At 33.7% G+C, this 21335-nt stretch overlaps 2 protein-coding genes, 1 long non-coding RNA gene and 2 pseudogenes across 3 annotated transcripts; 1 reads left to right on the forward strand and 4 right to left on the reverse strand.

Annotated features, from left to right (window-relative positions):
• Window positions 1-4254: 4254 nt before the first annotated feature.
• Window positions 4255-5019, reverse strand: LOC109125676 (F-box protein At3g22700 pseudogene; annotated as a pseudogene).
• Window positions 5020-5881: 862 nt separating this feature from the next.
• Window positions 5882-7023, reverse strand: LOC104706616 (putative F-box protein At3g22720 pseudogene; annotated as a pseudogene).
• Window positions 7024-7604: 581 nt separating this feature from the next.
• On the reverse strand, window positions 7605-8455 carry LOC147949730 (uncharacterized). The gene is made up of 2 exons (XR_015595462.1): window positions 8197-8455; window positions 7605-8005 (listed from the first exon to the last, which is right to left on the reverse strand). It is a non-coding gene; the product is annotated as an uncharacterized LOC147949730 (long non-coding RNA).
• Window positions 8456-12728: 4273 nt separating this feature from the next.
• On the reverse strand, window positions 12729-19625 carry LOC109125679 (F-box protein At3g22350-like). Its single transcript, XM_019227930.2, has 5 exons — window positions 19107-19625; window positions 18721-18734; window positions 15076-15198; window positions 13412-13446; window positions 12729-13168 (listed from the first exon to the last, which is right to left on the reverse strand). Exons 1-5 carry the CDS (start codon window positions 19623-19625, stop codon window positions 12729-12731), a joined length of 1131 nt encoding a protein of 376 aa, XP_019083475.2.
• LOC147949731 (uncharacterized) lies at window positions 17563-18514 on the forward strand. The gene is made up of 3 exons (XM_087463222.1): window positions 17563-17897; window positions 17973-18102; window positions 18182-18514. Exons 1-3 carry the CDS (start codon window positions 17563-17565, stop codon window positions 18512-18514), a joined length of 798 nt encoding a protein of 265 aa, XP_087319348.1.
• Window positions 19626-21335: the final 1710 nt, after the last annotated feature.

A 21335-nucleotide genomic window follows, 5' to 3' on the forward strand; every position in this document is an offset into this window, starting at 1 on the left:
TTTCATAATAATAAATATAGTATTTTTATTTTTAATATCAACTAGACGAGTACCCGCGCTATGCACGGGCTTATGGCTTACCGTTTTTAAACAATTTTGCTACTAATTTGTTTTTGATGTAGAGTTTATCTTTGTTTTCTTTTAATTCTGGAAATCTTGAAAAATATAATTTGACGTTGATTTAATACTTCATATATGTTTTTTCATTTTGTAATTGAATTATTAGATACATGCATGAACAACTTTGTTTAGAGAGATTTAAACATTCAACAATTCTTGCCTAAAACTTTAAAAGAAAATATTTTAAATGGAAGTTTGATCTAAGGATACATATTTTATAATAAAGAGTTTTTTGGTTAAATAAATTTTATATTTTATTAAAAAAAATATTTAGATATATTCATACTTAAGTTTCTCAATTAAATACTCTGAAACACTAATATTTTATTTTATCAAGAATTGCAGTTTGGCTAACTATTTAATATATATAATTAAGATAGACATCTTCCTTTCATGTCACCTCTTCAATTTCTTGAATATAATTAACTCTATAATTTAATTGGTTTTTAAAAAGAATTTCATTCAGTTAATTTTTGACAACTTCTAAATATTAGAATATGAAAACCAACAGTCATGAATATATTCAACTATCTCCCTCTTTGTCTCTGTATTTTTTTAAACTAACATTCTACAGTTTTATTCAACTATCTTCCCATTTGATAGTGAACAAAACTCCAATCTTCTTCATATATAAAAAATTTATTTCTGTAGGGATAAATTTTCATGAATTTCTCTATAATATTAACCCAATATCTATATCACTGGTGCAACTTTTCAACTATTGACAAAATTGTAACGGCTAAATCATATTCCCATTCATGTTTACGCCAAGAGGAAGAAGTGGCGCTTTGATTCATTCTCGATGTCTTTTTGTCTTTTGGTGATGCATCTATTTTCTTTAGACATGTTTTAAGTTTCTCTAAATTTCTTATGTAAATATTAAAACTGTTTGTGATATAAAAAAAAAAGAATAAAAGACATAAAAAATATTTCATATTCATTTAAGTTTAGGTTTGTTTGCTTTTAATGAGGATAGACATGTGGCAATCTCTCCACTGCTGACGTGTCACTCAAATGGAGAGAGTTGGCCATCTTTTATAGTATAGATTTTGTAATTGAATTATTAGATAACAACTTTATTTCGAGAGATTTAAACATTCAACAATTCTTGCCTAATACTTTAAAAGAATATATTTTAAATGAAAGTTTGATCTAAGAATACATATTTTATAATAAAAAGTTTTTTGGTTAAGTAAGTTTTATATTTTACTAAAAAAAAATATTTAGATATATTCATACTTAAGTTTCTCAATTAAATACTATGAAACACTAACATTTTATTTTATCAAGAATTGCAGCTTGGCTAACTATTTAATATATATAATTAAGATAGACATTTTCCTTTCATGTCACCTCTTCAATTTCTTGAATATAATTAACTCTATAATTTAATTGGTTTTTAATAAGAATTTCATTCAGTTCATTTTTGACAACTTCTAAATATTAGAATATGAAAACCAACAGTCATGAATATATTCAACTATCTCCCTCTTTGTCTCTGTATTTTTTTAAACCAACATTCTACAGTTTTATTCAACTATCTTCTATTTGATAGTGAACAAAACTCCAATCTTCTTTATATATAAAATTTTATTTCTGTAGGGATAAACTTTCATGAATTTCTCTATAATATTAACCAATATCTCTATCATTGGTGCAACTTTTCAACTATTGACAAAATTGTAACGGCTATATTATATTCCCATACAATCATGGTTTACGCCAAGAAGAAGAAGTGGCGCTTTGATTCACTCTCGAAGTCTTTTTGTCTTTTGGTGATGCATCTATTTTCTTTATATTTGTTTTAAGTCTCTCTAAATTTCTAATGTAAATATTGAAACTGTTTATGATATAAAAAAAAATAAAAGACATGAAAGATATTTCATATTCCTTTAAGTTTATGTTTGTTTGCTTTTAATGAGGATAAACAGGTGACAATCTCTCCACTGCTGACGTGTCACTCAAATGGAGAGAGTTGACAATCTTTTATAGTATAGATTCATTCCAAAAACAACCTGTTATTAATAAAATATATTATTATTAAAATATATATATATATATATATATAATGCTGTATAAAAAAAATGCTGTATAAATATAATATTTTCTAAATACATAATTGTAAATTTGTCATCAATTAGTCACTAAATTTGGTGACTACATTGTGACTATTTTAGCGACTCTCGATTTAGGATTACTGCTTTTAGTCGCTATTTAGTCGTAACACATCGTTTAGCGACTAAATAGTGACTAATAGTGCAGTCGCTATTTGCATGTTTTCTTGTAGTGAAAGGAGAAGGAGAATTCTCGAGATAACAAAAAACAAGAAGTTACGAAAGATGATGATATGTCTGAACCAAAGAAATTGGAGATAGATGCTGAGATAAAAAAAAAAAAAAGATAATAGAAAAGCTGTGATGGAAGATAAAGAGTCAGAGGTTTAGACAAATGGAGACAATGCTGAGACTGAAAAAGCTGTGATGGAAGATAAAAAGTCAGAGGTTAACTTGTGATTGTAGGCAAGACTCATTTTTTGGAAGAAGAGATATTAGAGTTTTACGAATATTAAACTGCAGACTAAAATACCATTAGAGTAAAGTACATATCTTTGTTTTGGAAGAAGAGATGTTAGAGTTTTACAAATACTAAACTGCAGACTAAAAGACCACAAGAGTAAAGTACATATCTTTGTTCGAAATGCTTCACGATGGAGCAAGAATAATGAAAATGTTTCTTTCAAGAATAGATTGAAATTAGGAACCGATAGGTGAAACATTTTTCTTATATTTATTTACTCGTAGTTTTAATGCTACATAAGCATAACTATGATGTGATTTCGAATATGCGACAAAGGTGGATATTGAAATATTTTTTGGTTTGGGTTTGAGCCGCATTATGTTTCAGAGAATTTCATTATGGAATATATATGGTATGGTTTTGGCCTTTTGCGATCCTAGAGTTTTTTATTATTTAAATATTATATTTTCTTTTAATATTGACAGATCATGTTTTTAAGGTAAATAAAAAATCAAAAATAATAATTAATCAACACATGCTTTGATATTTTTATTATTATTGCAAACAGTATATAAAATTTATCTTTAAAATAATTAAAATAAAAACAAAATAAAAATAACCCGCGGCGGAGCGCATGTATTATCCTAGTATAGTATAAAAAAAGATGAGGGGAGTCTCGCTAACGATGACACAAAAGCATGTTACAATTATTATTTTGTTTTTGATTACATTTTAAATTATACATTAACTCTTAGTTATATGAAAAACCTGACATGTTTCCACTTATTATTAAATATTTAAAATATAATTAATTATAAATAATATCACACACATACTGTATATAGATTACAAATAATTTCTTATTGAATTTAATAAAATTATACATAACATAATATCAATATTTTTAATGAGAACTTAATTCATAGTTTTGCTTAAAAATATGTTTATGATAATATATATAGTAAGTAATTGTGAATGAGCGCTAAACATTGTAGTTTAAAAAAAATGTATTGTTTTCTCAAAAATAAGAAAATACATTAACACCCAAATGATACACTCCACTCCTCTGGTAAAGAAAAGCTCAATCCAAACCAAAAAGAAAATCACAAAGTACCAAAAAATATTTATTAAATTCTTCCTCAAAATAAAAAAATTAAAAAAAAAAAAAAAAAAAAAACAAGAAGAAGAAAAAGAGAGTAGGTGCCTTGACTATATATTGTACGTTGCTAGATATGAACCAAACTTGGAACATAACTGAAAATTCGTGGAAACCATATTTTGTCTGTAGATCCTTTCAAAGGACTATTATGTTGCGACCATTGGAAGTCTTTAGAAGTATAAGGCACCTCTGTATAATATTCATCGTCCTCTCCGATAGTGTATACCAAATTCCAGCAGGTCGCAACACCTAAGTTAGAATACAAGGCCAATTTTTTCTCCTCGTCGATTAATAGACTCGAGTAAACATGAATACATTTACTGCCAATGGGTAAATCCACTGTAAAGGATTTGCTCCACACCAAAGCAGCTTCGTCATCAATTTTATTGGTTACCCATATATCCATCACCTTTATACCATGACGAGAGCTCAGATGTAACACTGAGAGTTTTTCTTCTCTAACAAGTAACAACTGATAAAAGAATTACAGCAACAGGTTTAAACAAAGGAAGACTCAGATGTTGAAACTTCTCTGTTGTAAAATCAAAACGTATTAAGCAAGGATCTGTTTCATATGGAGCAAGCCAGTAAGTAATTTGCTTTAAAGACACGCCAACAAATCCTAGTTCGAAGGAGTTGGGGTTTACGTCATCAAGAACCCTCCATGAATTAGAGCTGAAATCAAAGATTTCAAACTCAATAACTCGGTTCTGTGTTTTGTAATGTCTTTAGAATTACAACACCTCAAGATTTTGTAGGCACGGCAAGATTTGTTGTTGTGGTGTCCTAAAGCAAACGTAGAGTCTCTCATGACATTCATGCAACCAATTTTGAGTTGGATCCACCTGGTTACCCCCGAACATGGGTTCCAAACCAAGAGTCTATTGTTCTTGGTTGTACATAACAACAAACCATCGCAGTGAAAAACTTCAGCTATATCGACTTGTTCTGAATTAGATTGAGATTCGCTTAGACCAAGTGCATCTTTCAACTCTATAGATGGAGGAGCAACGTTCAGATTGACACTCATTGGGCAAACCCTATACTCCTTCGACATGAGAACCAGAGACTCCTTTGGTGCATTGCGAAAGTGCTTCTCGCCGAACCTCTGGTCTTTAACTAAAACGTCCAATCCTTTGCAAGTAGATCCGTCCCAGAGCTTTTGCCGGAAGCCTAGATAGTATTTCTTCAACCAATTTTTGCGGGAGTTCAGGCATCGTCATTGTTTCTCTTGTGATCTCCCTACGAAGAATAACCTATTTTGTCTTATATATATATACAAACAAGAAACGTATTTTCCGCTTTCCTTTTCCTTTTCCTAGATTATTTTTAAAAACTTTACTTTTCCTTGGAAAAGAAGCAACCGACAAAAGAAAGTGATCCCAATATAATATTCTAAAAGTCTCGTGTGTTACTCTGTTTTATTCAGTCTTTTTACTCTGTTTCTAAAACCTAAAACCAACCTCGGACCAAATCGACACCTTTAAAAGCACAAAATTTAATCCTGATCTGTGATAGAGAAGATAGCAGTTCATGTTTTAAACATCTTGGATCATTTTACACCATCAAGAGATTTTTTTTTTTTCCGGTTTAGTTGGAACTAGAGCTTCATTCATATCCAAAATATGATTAATTAGGAGGATGTCAAGATTTGGGGTCCGTCGTCGTCTGGGAATGGTTTGACCATCATCGCCAAATTTACCTTTAATCAAAATCGTCAACAGTTTCAAGTTGAGCGCAATCATGGTGAATATCAAAGGATGCTACAAGCTTGGTTATAGCTGAGACATCTGCTTGCTTCAGAAGCTAAAGATGAAACGTAACATCATGAGTTTTGTCAATGGTTTTTCACTTTAATGACTTAAATCAGAAACGGGGATGGCGTGGCTTTGGTTTGGGAATAAACTGTCTTTGAGGTCAAGGGGCTTACTTACACCATTTATGTAGAGAGATGAAAAGAGCATCATCATTGGAACCATAAAGTACCCAAATGTATTCATTAAATTGTTCAAAAAAAAAAAAACTAAGGAAATAAAAAAGAAGATGTGCAAGACGAAATCACTTGGTCACTAGTTTCTTTTCTATTTACTTGATTTGAAACAAACATGGAACATAGTTGAAAACAACTGGATCCCATTCTACGTTTTCCAACAAACATTGGCTGTTTATGTTTGGGAGCTCTGTGTAGTATTCCTCGTCCTCTCCAATAGTGTATAGATTAATCTCGCGGTTCGTATCACCTACATTACAACACAATACTATTTTCTTCTCCGCATCGATCAATAGATGCATGTAAACAAAAGAATCACTAATGATAATAACAGGTAAATCCACTATTAAAGGATTTGCACCACAACAACTCTGATTCAATATTATCAATTTTGGTGGTTACCCACATCTCTATCTTTGATGGAGTATAGATCCGATTTAAAGCCGAAAGCTGTTCTTCTCTACCAACTGATAGAGTCACCATACCATGATTTTGAAATAGAGGAAGACGCAGACGTTTAAATCTTTCTGCTGTAAAATCAAAAATGAGTATGAATTCATAATCTTCTTCGTTATCAGTTGCAACCCAGTAAGTATTTCCTTTCCAAGACAGTGCACCACTAATATAATCGTAATATAGTATGATGCGGTCAAGAACAACGTCATTAAGAACCCTCCATGAATCAGAGCTAAACTCATATATATCAAACTTTGGGTCACTAAAAACACCCCACCGCCTCAAGATTTTGTAGCTACGGCAAGATTTTTTGTTTTGGATATATCCTAGAGTAAACCTAGACTCTATATCGTAACAAGTTTTGCGTTGGATCCACCTGGTTTCTCCCAAACACGGATTCCAAGCCACGAGTCTACCATCTTTGGTGTTGCATAACAACAAACCATCGCAATGGAAAACGTTGACTATGTCGACTTCTTCTGAACTAGAATGGGAAATCTTTAGGCCAAGTGCACCTTTAAACTCTATAGAAGGAGGAGCAACGTTGAGATTGACGCTCACCGGACAAATCCTATACTCCTTCAACATGAGAACCATAGATTCCTTTGCAGCTGCTTTACCAAAGTGCTTCTCGGTGAATCTTGGGGTTTTAGATAAAGCCATCCATAGTTTGCAAGTAGATCGTAATCGTTTGAAAGACGTGGCTGGAACCCTAAAGAGTATTTCCTCTACCAAATGTAAAGGAAGATCGGGCATCATCATTGTTTCTCTGTTTGTCATCTCATCTGCCAACGAAGAAGAAAGCGACTCGGTCTCTGTAAGCAGAAATTAGGGTTTTGGTTTTTATTTTTGTTTCTTTATGTTTGCCCTATACCAACCTTTCTTTTGATAATCCGGAGGCTTTAGGCCTAAGCCCATAATCCTTTTTATAATTGTCAAGTTTGAAACTCATAAATCCATTCTTGTTTAGACACTAAACGGTTTCAAAAAGGAGAAAAAACCTGTAATTGCTTTAGTCGTAAAGTATAAAACAATTATTTCAGGATTTTTCGCTGGACGGTCCGAATCTTTTAAAATTAGAACTCCGGGGGATACGTTTACCCAATCATTTAATAAATTTGGAAATCCAAATAAAAAACATGTATTATTTAATTATCGGTTTTAAAATTCATATTAAGAGAAAAAAGCTAGTTACTTCAGTCGCAAGGTAGAAAACAGAGGAAAAAAAGTACCCTACTTTGATAATTGATTATTGTTTATATTGTATCTTAATTACTTTTATGATCTTTTTGTGCACTATCCAGTCTTTCCAATCATTTATTTCAAGGTATATGTACGTAAAAACAGTTTTAGAGTAGTTAAGACATAATAATCAGAGCTCCTTACGTTAAAATCATCATCATAGCTTACAAGGAAATTTAAGTGAAAAACAAATTCAATCCAAACCAAAACTATACACCATAAAGAAGAAAGGAAATCACAAAGTGCCAGAAAAATTTTCTTACATTCTTCATTGGACATTTTCCTAAAAATAAAAAATAAAAAAAACCAGGAGGAAGAAAAAGAGAGTAGCTGAGTAGGTGCCTCGACTGTACCTTGCTAGATATGAACCAAACTTGGAACATAATTGAAAATTCGTGGACACCATGTTTTGTCTGTAGATCCTTGCGACCATGGAAAGTCTTTAAAAGTATAAGGCATCTCTGTATAATTTTCATCGTCCTTTCCAATAGTGTATACCATGTTCCAGCTGGTCTCAAAACCTAAATTAGAACACAAGGCCAATTTTTTCTCCTCGTCGATTAATAGACTCGATTAAACATGAAAACAATTACTGCCAATGGGTAATATAAATTCAGATTTCTATATTCATGAAATCTACACATCCCAAAGATCATCTAGATTTGATCTAATTCAACCATAAACACTTTTTTAGAGAAGAAGAAATACTAACCTTGATCCATTACTTTCTCTATGCTTGATGATGGATCCAAGTCTTCAGTAATTGATTTTCTCTTCCCTTACTCCTTATTGCCTTCACATGATCTTTGATGAAGAATACCAATAATCTCTTTTTTTCTGGTGTGTGTTTGGTTTAGTAGTGTTTCTCACGTTATGAGAATACAACCATTGTTGTAATGATTCAACAGCCACACATATATACATGTATATACAGTCACATTTGAAGAGATGTACTGGTTCGTTATAGTACCCCTTAGTTGTACTGGTTCGTAATAGCACCCCTTAATTGTACTAGTTCGTAATAGCACATCTTAAATGTACTTGTTCGTAATAGCACCCTTTAATAATGCATAGACATAACATATACATGTATATATATTACTTATATAATATAATTAAGAGAAGGGAAGAGGGTTATCAATACACCCAAATTCTTATACATTAATCGAAACCGATTCATCACGATGTCGTCTTTAATATTAGAATCCACAATGTTAAATATATACTTGAAATTTATTATTAATCCGTAAGACACATAGGCCACATAGAATATAAAATATTCTTACATTCTCCCACTTGGTCTTTGTGTCAACTTAATGGTTTAATAACTTTAATGCGCACTTTAATATCAATTTCTCTTAACCTTTAATGACTTACATAAAATCAAACTGATTGAATCATGACGGTCACACATCATTGAACGACATGCTCCCTTTCATGTATCACAAAATCAATTCCAATTTTATATTATTCTTTTATATTGAGAAAAACCTTAATTCTCAAAACAGTTATGTTATCTATAAACCATAAATGTGTACACATACTTTAATGATAACATATCGAATAAAAACAGAAACATAACTTTAAGTGAATTCATAGTGTCTCATACTTAATAAGCATCCTATAATCAAAACAGCAAGGTCTTATCTACATGGCCAATGAACACATTAGGTGGTAATCCCTTAGTTAGCGGATCTACAACCATCATATCCGTCCTAATATGCTCAAAAGACACTCTATGTTTCCGCACTTCTTCTTTGACAGACAAGTACTTTATCTCCATGTGTTTAACACCTTTTGAGTACTTGTCATTCTTTGAAAAGAAGACAGCTGCGGAATTATCACAGTAAATTCTCAGCGGCTTCTCTATGTTGTCGACAATCCGAAGCCCTAAAATAAAGTTCCGCAGCCACAATGAATGAACTGTGGCCTCAAAGCATGCCACAAATTCGGCCTCCATAGTGGAAGAAGCAATGAAAGACTGCTTTCCACTTTTCCACGATATTGCTCCTCCAGCTAACAAGAACAAATATCCAAACGTCAATTTCCTACTATCAACGCATCCAACATAGTCTGAATCTGAATATCCAATGACCTCGAGGTCATCAGATCTCCTGTATGTAAGCATGAACTCTTTGGTGCCTTGCAAGTACCTGAGGACCTTCTTTGCAGCCTTCCAGTGATTCATTCCGGGATTACTTTGATATCGACCCAACATACCAATAGAAAAACTGATATCTGGTCGAGTACATGTCTGAACATAGTTCAAACTCCCAACCACTGATGCATAAGGAATTCTTTCCATTTCTTTACGTTCTAATTCATTTCTTGGACATTGCATTTTACTGAACTTGTCCCCTTTCTGAATTGGAATTTTACCAGCAGAGCATTCACTCATTCTATATCTCTCTAAGCCCTTATTGATATATCCTTTCTGAGACAAACTTAGCAATCCTTGTGATCTATCTTGAATTATTTCTATTCCGATCACATAAGATGCCTCACCTATATCTTTCATTTCAAAGTTCTTAGATAGATATTTCTTTATATCATGTAGCATACCCATATCATTCGCAGCAAGCAAAATATCATCAACATATAAGACTAAAATTACAAACTTGCTCCCACTGATCTTTATGTAGATGCATCGGTCAACGATAACCTCTACAAACCCATATGACATAATGGTATCATTAAACTTCAAATGCCATTGTCTAGAAGCTTGTTTAAGTCCATATATTGACTTTTTTCAGCTTACACACCAGATGTTCATTTCCTGTGGCCACAAACCCTTCAGGCTGATCCATATATACTTCTTCCTCAAGATCTCCATTAAGAAAGGCGGTTTTCACATCCATTTGGTGAAGCTCCAGATCATAATGAGCCACCAAAGCCAAAACAATTCTAAGAGAATCCTTCTTTGAAACTGGAGAGAAGGTCTCTTTATAGTCAATGCCATCTTTTTGGGTGAAACCTTTGGCAACAAGGCGAGCCTTGTATCTTTCAATGTTACCTTTCGAGTCGCGTTTAGTCTTAAAGACCCATTTAGAACCAACGGTTTTGAAACCGTTTGGCAACTCTACTAAGTCCCAAACATTATTATCACCCATAGATTTTATTTCTTCTTTCGCGGCAATAGACCATTTTTCAGAATTGTCACTTTCCATGGCTTTTCGGAATGTGTTCGGGTCTTCGTCAATGCTTAAGTCACATTCACTTTCAACAGCATAAACCACATAGTCATTTGAAATGGTAGATCTACGGTTCCTTCCAGATCGCCTTAATGGTTCTTGTGGTACACTATTTTCTTCATGAATAGCGACATGTTCATTAATTGTCTCTTCATCCATTGGGATTGGTACATCATCATGTTGTTCTATTGCCTCATTTAACTGTACTGAAACAATAGGAACAACAACCTTAGGTGTGACAACATGTGAAGAAACTTCAACCTGAACTTCTTGAATGTCCACCTTTCTTGGTTCACCACTCCCACTAGTTTGACCATTTTCAATGAACCTAGCATTTTCCGTTTCAACTATTCTTGTACTATGCTTAGGACAATAAAATACATACCCCTTTGATTTTTCCGGATACCCAACAAAGAAGCCACTGACAGTCCTCGAATCAAGTTTCTTTTCATGTGGATTATATGACTTTACTTCTGCTGGACATCCCCAAACACGTAAATGTCTTAAGCTTGGTTTCCTTCCCGTCCACAGTTCAAAAGGAGTCTTAGAAACTGACTTACTAGGAACCCGGTTTAAGACATACATTGCAGTCTTTAATGCATATGTCCACAATGATAGGGGTAAAGAACTATTACTTATCATGCTCCTAACCATTTCCATTAAAGTACGATTCCGCCTCTCAGCTACACCATTCTGCTGAGGAGTACCATGCATTGTATACTGTGCACAAATGCCTCTACTCTCAAGTAGCTTTGCAAATGGACCAGGACATTGTCAATTTTCTGTGAATTTCCCATAAAACTCACCACCTCTATCAGATCTCACTACTTTTACTTTTCTATCTAATTGCCTTTCCACCTCATTAATGAATATCTCTAGGATATTCACAGACTGAGTTTTTTTCATGCAGAAGATAAGTATAACCATAACGTGAGTAATCATCAATAAAGGTGATAAAGTATTTTTCACCGCTCCAAGATGGAGCATCAAACATACCACATATATCGGTGTGAATTAACTCAAGAACTTGAGTACTTCTTGTGGCTGGTTTCTTTGTAATGTGTTTAGTCTGCTTTCCTTTCATGCAGTCTACACACACATCTAGATCACTAAAATCGAAGTGAGGAAGAATTTCATTCTTTACCAATCTCATAATTATTTCTTTGGAAATATGACCTAGTCTTTGATGCCACAAGAAAGCTGAACTTTCATTCGATGCACTACGCTTAATGCCTTGACTTTCAATATTAAACAACGATTCAAAAAACTTTATATCAAGATTGAAACGATATAGTGAATCAAACAAAGTACCACTTCCTTTAAGGTAATCATTTCGGTACAATGAGAAAACACCGTGTCCAATCTTAAAAACAAAACCTAAATTGTCCAACCTACTAACGGAAACAAGATTTCTAGCACACTCAGGTACATAGAGACACCCTTCAAGATCTACATGACATCCAGTGTCCAAGATCAACTTATAAGTCCCAATGCCTTCAATTTGTGCCTTCATTCTGTTTCCCATGAACAAGAATTGTTCAGGTCCTCTTATGGGTTGAATCGAACTGAATCCCTGTTTAATATGAGACACATGAGTAGTAGCACCAGTATCTAACCACCAAGTATTTTTAGGCACTTCGACAAGATTCAATTCAGAGCAAACATAAATATGTTGCATACCTTTCTTTTCGAACCATGCCTTTATTTTCGGACAGTCTTTCTTGAAGTGCCCCATTTTCTTGCAAAGGAAACACTTCCTTTCCTTATGGATTTGACTTTCAGGGCCTTTCATGAAAGCTTTATCCTTCATCTTGTCCTTTCTACTTGGTTTTCCTTTATTGCTGGTAGCATTTCCATAGCCCACAAGATTGACAACATGATCCTTCAATTTCTTAATTCTCCCTTCCTCTTGAACCAGCATAGCCTTTAACTCCTTAAAGTCCCATTTATCTTTAATGGTGTTGTAATTCACCTGGAACTGGCTAAACTCAAAAGGTAGAGAGTTCATAATGAATTGGACCAAGAAATTCTCATGAACTTCCATTCCCAAGGTTTACAACCTTGCTGCCAAGTTAGACATGTGGGTCACATGATCATGAATTGGCTGAGACCAGTAAAATTTTTTCGTAGTGAGCTCATTCATGAGACTTCCTACAATCGACTTGTCAGCCAAATCAGATTGTGAACACTCTTTAATTTTCTCTATGAATTCCCTTGCTTTCTTTGTCTTAGGCATAGATGGCTTAACACTTTCTGCCATCGTCATTTTCATGAGGTTTAAACTCAGTCTGTTAGATCGCTCCCAAATCTCATAACGAGATTTTTCAGTTTCGGAGCTATCTCCTGTAATGGCTAGAGGTTCCTCATCCGTTAGTATTGCAGAGTCCAAAACCATAATACCCAATGCAAACCGGATTTGGTCAGACCATTCACTGTAATTCAGCCCATTGAACTTTACGACAGAGTTAGCAGATGCATACAAGTTTGAAGAAGCTGCAAACATGTAAACATGCTTACCTATTAGTGCTTTGACACTTTTATACAGACTTTTAAGGCCTAACTTAAATTTAATGCATGAATTTAAATAATTTTTGGGCAATATTAAAAAACAAACCCTTTTAATGATGCTAAATTTATAATTTTATAATTAATCAAATCACATATTAATCAAATAAACATGTTACCTTTGGGTATACATATTATTAACTATATTAAAAAGATTAATTCTTTTCATACCATTAACTATATTCAGTGATCCACCTTTGGGTGACCTTCAAGAATATAGATAACAAAATAATTGATCAATCCATGTCATTTTTTAACATCTCTTTAATCATGATTAATTAATAAATTTTTAAAATTTTTTAATATCTATATGTAATATAACAAGGCTACTTTAATGATTAACAAGTTATATACAATATAAACATTAAATGTTTTTAATTATTTAATGGGTAGAAATTATTTTATATTGTGTTAACATTACATAACACAATTCCCCGATTATAAAACCTTAACTTATAAAGTTTTGCAGCGGAAGTAGATTAAACAATAATTCTAACAGGTAATAATTATCGATCAGGACTTTACGGTAGTGCCAATGGTGGTTTTCTTTCGACATAATGAAAGAAATCATCAGTTACCATTTAACACCACCACAGTTCGACATAATGAAAGAAATCATCAGTTACCATTTAACACCACCACAGATCAAAGAATATAATTGATGCAATGACCGTAAGCATAATTATCAATAGTGACCCAGATTCTAATCATGCACAACATAATTCATGCCCACCCGTACGACTAATCTAATTAATCTAATTATGTGTAACATCAACTACGATTCACTATCGGAAGAATCTAACAATTTTTTTTATTAATTCAAACAATCCCAGATGACTCATATTCCATATTCTATATAAGCCTTGTATCGAATACTTCATATATATTTAATAAACTCTAATCGTGACTTTTCACACATATGCAGTAACCGACAATAAGAAATTCATTTGTTCCGTACGTTAAGCACTCGAACGTTTATGAATGCAAAACAGAGAACCAGAATACATGAAAACTTAAACACTCGATCAAACAAATGGTGTACGTTTGACTAACGGTGAATTAAACAAATATAGTTTGCTCTGATACCAAATATAAATTCAGATTTCTATATTTATGAAATCTACACATCCCAAAGATCATCTAGATTTGATGTAATTCAACCGTAAACACTTTTATAGAGAAGAAGAAATACTAATCTTGATCCATTGCTTTCTCTATGTTTGATGATGGATCCAAGTCTTCAGTAATTGATTTTCTCTTCCCTTACTCCTTATTGCCTTCACTTGATCTTTGATGAAAAAGATCAATAATCTCTTTTTTCTGGTGTGTGTTTGGTTTGGTAGTGTTTCTTACATTATGAGAATACAACCGTTGTTGTAATGATTCAACAGCCACACATATATACATGTATATACAGTCACATTTGAAGAGATGTACTGGTTCGTCATAGCACCCCTTAACTGTACTGATTCGTAACAGCACCCCTTAATTGTACTGGTTCGTAATAGCACATCTTAAATGTACTGGTTCGTAATAGCACCCTTTAATAATGCATAGACATAACATATACATGTATATATATTACTTATATAATATAATTAAGAGAAGGGAAGAGGGTTATCAATACACCCAAATTCTAATACATTAATCGAAACCGATTCATCACGGTGTCATCTTTAATATTAGAATCCACAATGTTAAATATAAACTTGAAATTTATTATTAAACCGTAAGACACATAGACCATATAGAATATAAAATATTCTTACAGGTAAATTCACTGTGAAGGATTTGCTCCACACCAAAGCAGCTTCATCATCACTTTTATTGGTTACCCATATCTCCATCTTTGGTCTATGATGAGAGCTCTGATGTAAAAGTGAGAGCTGTTCTTCTCTAACAACTGATAGAACAATAATACCAAGATTTTGAAACAACGGAACACATTGATGTTTAAACTTCTCTGTTATAAAATCAAAACATATCAAGCAAATATCTGTTTCATATACAGCAATCCAGTAAGAATTTTGTTTTAAAGACACGCCAACATATGGTAGTTTGAAGGTGTTGGCGTTTACGTCATTAAGAACCCTCCATGAATTAGAGCTGAAATCAAAGATTTCAAACTCAATAACTCGATTCTGTGTTTTGTGGTATCCTAAAGCAAACTTAGAGTCTCTCATGGCATTCATGCAACCAATTTTGAGTTGGATCCACCTGGTTACCCCCAAACACAGGTTCCAAACCAAGAGTCTATCACTACAAGAAAACACGCGTTTTGCAAGGACGACTTGCGACGGAATATAGCTCTCGCAAATTTGCGGTCGATTTGCGAGGACAGTACGAGAAAAGAAAATTCCATAGCACATCCCTTGCAAAATTGTTAGGAAGCTAGTCGTCGCAATTTCGCTGCTCATTTGCGAGGCATTTACGACAAAATCGCAGGGAAGGTCACCCTCCTCGCAAATCAATCGTAATATTGCGACGCATTTGCGAAAACAGTATCCATAGAAAGATTGCTATGGACGTGCAAGTGAATTGCGATAGCCATAGCAAATCCATTGCAAAATTAGGAAATTTTTTTTTATAAATATTACAAAACTTAATATAATTATTCTGAAATATATTTCAATCTGTTCATAAGGTGAATTATTCTGAAATTCATTACTAATATATTACTATTAATGATTTAAAAGATGATTGGAAAGAATATGATGAGACCGTGGACCTTATAATATACTTGAAAGTTAATTTTACTAACTTTTAAAATTATTTTGATGGTTTTTATAAATTAAATATACTAGGTTTGCGACATATTTGCAACATATTTGCTAGATATATAGCAAATGCGTCGCAAATCCATCGCAAAACATTAATCGTCGCTATTCCCTCGAAAATGAAAACTTCAAACCCTAAACCCTAAACCCTAAAGAATAATAACATTACTATTAATGATTAAAAAAAAGAATCCAACACTTATAATCATAGATAAGGCAGTGCAACACAATATTGTTGGAGAATTATAAAATTTTGGAATATTTGTCTAAATGTAATGAACATGTATATGATATAGTGTAAAAGATAGTTAATGATTGGAGGAAGATGCAAAATTGGACTATTTTGGAAGTTTGATGATAGAGAAGAGTATGTTGAGCTTATAGGACCTTATAATATACTTGCAAGTTCATTTGACTATTTTTTTTAAATTATTTTGATGGTTTTTGTAAATTAGATATTCAAGGATTGCGACAAATTTGCGAGTAATCCGCTAGATGCATAGCAAATGCGTCGCAAATCCATTGCAAAAAACATAAACCATAGCAATTCCCTCGCAAATGACAACATTAAACCCTTGATCCTAAACCCCTTATAACTAATTATAATACTTTTAATGATTAAAAAGGTGAATCCAAGATTTATAATCAAAGATATGGCACAAATGCCTTTTTCAAAACCTAAACCCTAAATTAGTAGCAAATCCATCACAAATTGCTCAAATAGTAGCAATTCCCTCGCAAATTGCTCAAATAGTAGCAATTCCCTTGCAAATGACACTTCAAAACCTAAACCCAAAAGACTTTACGAGGGATTTGCTACGGTCTCTCGTAATTCTCTCGCAAAGTCTAGAAATATTAATTACATATTTTAATATGGTTGCTAGGGATTTGCGAGGGACCATAGCTAATCCTTAGCAATATTTGCGTGGGATTTGCGACGCAGTGTTTTTCGACTAATCCGCAGCCAAAAAACCCTAGTTCCCTAATCTTTCTCTTCTCCGATTTCCGCTTTCTTCTCCGATCTCTTCTGTCTTTTCCGGTGAGTCTCTTCTCTGGTTAACCCTTCTCGAATCCTTCTTGAACCCTTCTCGAACCCTTCTCCTCCTCTCCTCCTCTCCTCTTCTATCTCCTTCTCGAACCCTTCTCCTCCTCTTCTCCAAGGTTCGGTAAGTCTCTTCCTCTCCTCTTCTTTCTCTTTGTTTGGGGTTTTGATTTGGGGTTTAGGGTTTCGATTCGATTTAGGGTTTTAATTCGATTTTAGGGTTTCGAATTTGGGGATTCAATTGGGGGTTTAGGGTTATGATTCGATTTGGGTTTTAATTCGAGTTTAGGGTTTCGAATTTGGGGATTCAATTGGGGGTTTAGGGTTATGATTCGATTTGGGTTTTAATTCGATTTTAGGGTTTCGACTTTGGGGATTCAATTTGGGGTTTAGGGATTCAATTTAGGGTTTCGAATTTAGGTTCTAATGATTTTGGGAGTTTTGATTGAATTTGATTTGGGGGGTTAGGGTTAATTCTAATCAGATTTTTGTTCTGCTTTCAGATGTCGACTAATGAGCAAAACGGTTTTGTAAACCAAAATGTTTACAGAAGATTCATCTCCTCTCATGGTTTAACTCCTCCCGTCTCTACTCGAAGGACAACTTCTGCTTCTGCTCATCCCCAAAGGTTACCTTCTCCCGCTTCTTCTCAAGGTACATCACCGGCGATGCAGGATAATCTACATGGAAGCTTTCCGTTCATGCCTAATGATCCTCCTCAGCAATCAACTTCTCGTATGTCTCCACAACATTCATTTTTTACTTTGGAAGAGTTACTTGCAAGTCCCGGACGTGCTTCCTTACCGAAACTAGATCCTAAGCGTCCTCCGGGTACCCTCTGGTAAGTATCTTCTCCTGTCTAATTTTTTTTTTGTTGTTTCATAGTATCTCATTCGATTTATCCTTTGCTTTGTTGGTTTGACCAGGACCCTTCTGTGGCTGCTACTGTCTGGGCCATTTTTGAAAGAGATTTCAAACATGTACATGCCAATTGGACCCAAACACCAGGTCCGGTTGTAAATCGGTGGTTTGAAACTTTTGCGGTAAGTCTACTTTGTGTTTGATGTGTTTTAAATATAGATTTTGTGTTTTAATTACTAATGCATGTCATGTTTGTTGAAGCAAACATATAACTGGGACCCGTCCATCAACGAAAGAGTCAGAACTGAGTTTGAAACCAAGTTGAAGACTCGGATGAGTGATCAAGTGTCTCGGTGGAAGGGTAAGTGGAAGCAAAAAGGTGATGAAGCAATGTTGCGGTGGCTTGATCCTACAGTATGGGAAGGTTTGGTCAAGTTTTGGCTTGAACCAAAGTCAGAAGCAAAGAGTATCAACAGTCGTAATGCTCGTTATAGTGATCTTGATGGCACCGGAATATGCAAACACCGATCTGGTCAGACGTCTTTTAAAGCCCGAGCACGAAAGCATGTAAGTATTTTTCTTAAAGTTATTTAGTTAAGACTTGTTTATTCACTGTTTGTGAGAATTGATCACTCTCTAACTCTTGTGTTAGTCTGAGAAGACCGATGATCCACTACCTGATTTCCTGCTTGTCCTAGAAGAGACTCATAGGAAACCTGATGGGCCTTTCGTTGATGGAATGTCTGAGAAAGTCTACCATCAAGTGTCATCGAGGATAGCTGAAGCTGAATCTTTGCTACTCTCTTGGAATAATGTGGAGAGCAGTGCTTCCGGCGGGTTATCTCTTACCGCAAAGAACCAAACATATGCTGAGGTAACTGTTGGTGTGTTTATATGTTGCTTACTTTTTGCAAGTTTCTCTTCTTGCAAGTTCATTGTTTATGTTGGTGTGTTATAGTTTCTCTTTGTATTAATGTCTAAATGTCTAACGGTTGTTTATGTTGGTGTCTCTCTCTTATGAATTCATAATTAAAAATAATTAATAAAGTAAGTATTTCCTTTATATGAATTCATAATCTTTGGTGCATTTTATGAATTCATAATCTTCTTCGTTATCAGTTGCAACCGAGTAAGTATTTCCTTTCCAAGACAGTGCACCACTAATATAATCGTAATATAGTATGATGCGGTCAAGAACAACGTCATTAAGAACCCTCCATGAATCAGAGCTAAACTCATATATATCAAACTTTGGGTCACTAAAAACACCCCACCGCCTCAAGATTTTGTAGCTACGGCAAGATTTTTTGTTTTGGATATATCCTAGAGTAAACCTAGACTCTATATCGTAACAAGTTTTGCGTTGGATCCACCTGGTTTCTCCCAAACACGGATTCCAAGCCACGAGTCTACCATCTTTGGTGTTGCATAACAACAAACCATCGCAATGGAAAACGTTGACTATGTCGACTTCTTCTGAACTAGAAGGGGAAATCTTTAGGCCAAGTGCACCTTTAAACTCTATAGAAGGAGGAGCAACGTTGAGATTGACGCTCACTGGACAAACCCTATACCCCTTCAATATGAGAACCATAGACTCCTTTGGTGCTTTACTAAAGTGCTTTTCAATGAATCTTTCATCTTCGAATATAGCGTTCCATCGTTTGCAAGTAGATCCTAACCTTTTCACAGATGTCACAATCATTATAGTTTTTTTTTATCTCTTTGTGATCAGATCTCCCAAGGAAAAAGAAGGCGTCTAAATTAGGGTTTTGGTTTTTTCTCTTTCAGTTTGCCCCTAAACCAATCTTTGTTTCGATAAACCGGAACCAATTGAGGGTTATAATTCCATCATTGTTCGATAAACCGGAACCGATCGAGGGTTATGATTCCATCATTGTTCCGGCAGAGACAATCTTATTATATAAACTTTGATGACAAAATTATTTATTAACAAGATCGTGACACGTGTCAATTATATCATTCAGATATTGACACATGTCAATTCATTATTAAAATTTTAAAAAATAAAAATGAAAAAAATCTAAACCTAATTTAGAAAGTTTTTATATAAAAGTAAGTAGATAAAATAAAACCTAATTTTATTTAAAATCTAATTATAAGATAAATTTATATATATATATATATATATATATATCTATATTACAAGAAAAAGATTACTTTTTATATAAGATAAAAAAATGATTGTGAAAATTATATAATTAGTTATTGTTTCTAAAAAAACGTAAATACTCACCTTTACACAAAGAAAAAGATTCTTGAAGTAAAAAAAATAAATAGATCGTCACATATTTTTTTCACCAATCAAATAATTTATTCAAAAGAATGCTATTCTAATATATATGATAGGAGTATGTAAGATTAACGTATGCGCTTTTATAACTATAAAAATGTTAAAGTGAAGAAAGATATAACAATTTATATAATGTGTTCATAAAGACAATTTGTTGGTAGTAGTTAAGACTAAAGAGTATAGTTTAACAGTAAAATATATTTGTGTGTACAAATAAAGTTTTAGTGGTAATATAGACAATAGATTTGTAAATGGATATACATTAGTGTATTATAGCAAAAAAAAAAACAACTATTTTCTATAACTAAAAGCTTATCTCTTTACTTTTATACATTTTTTTACTTACGAAAAGAATTAAATATATATTTTTGTTAAATTAAATTAAATTTTAATTTTTTTGAACTCATCTACAACTATTTTCTTTAACTAAAAGTGTATCTTTTTTTTTTCAACCAAACAATAAAGTAAAAGGAATTTTCTCGGTTAGTTTCCTAAGCCAGAGGAAAGGAGTTTACAAAAGAAACTTTGAGATAAGAGAATGCGAAGCACATTCAAGAAAATCTGCCTTCAAATTTGTCGCATGCGGGATCCAAGAGATGGAGAATAGTGAAAAAAACTCCAGTGAATAAACTCATCAAGCAAGTTGAAGAATGATGACCAATATTCAGGGGAATGCACCATAGTGAGTAACTCAGCACGTATCCGCTCCATGGCCCACACCAACGTTTCTAACTCTGAATGCAGGGGGGAGAGGCTCCGTCTTAGACACTTGGCCCCCAACAACAAGGTTCGCTCCTCACCAACACATCACCACCAGCCCAATCATGAATGCTCATTGGTTGCTTTCCAAGAACCATCAATTTGACAACAAGGTGAAGAAACCTGGATATTCGAGGACGGAGATGGAGCCGATATGACCGCCGTAAAAGATAGCGCCTCTTCCCAGGCTAACTTATCGCCCAAAGCCTGAGCAATTATGGCATACAGATTGTCCATAAAAATTATGGTAATTGAAGAAGTTGATCAGGATCACCCTGATGAGAGACATCCCTCCATAAAACAAAATTCAAATTTGAGTACACCGACTCATATGGAAAACCC

The sequence above is a fragment of the Camelina sativa genome, chromosome 1 (assembly GCF_030686135.1).
Source record: "Camelina sativa cultivar CO46 ecotype springtype chromosome 1, ASM3068613v1".
Lineage (NCBI taxonomy): Eukaryota > Viridiplantae > Streptophyta > Magnoliopsida > Brassicales > Brassicaceae > Camelina > Camelina sativa.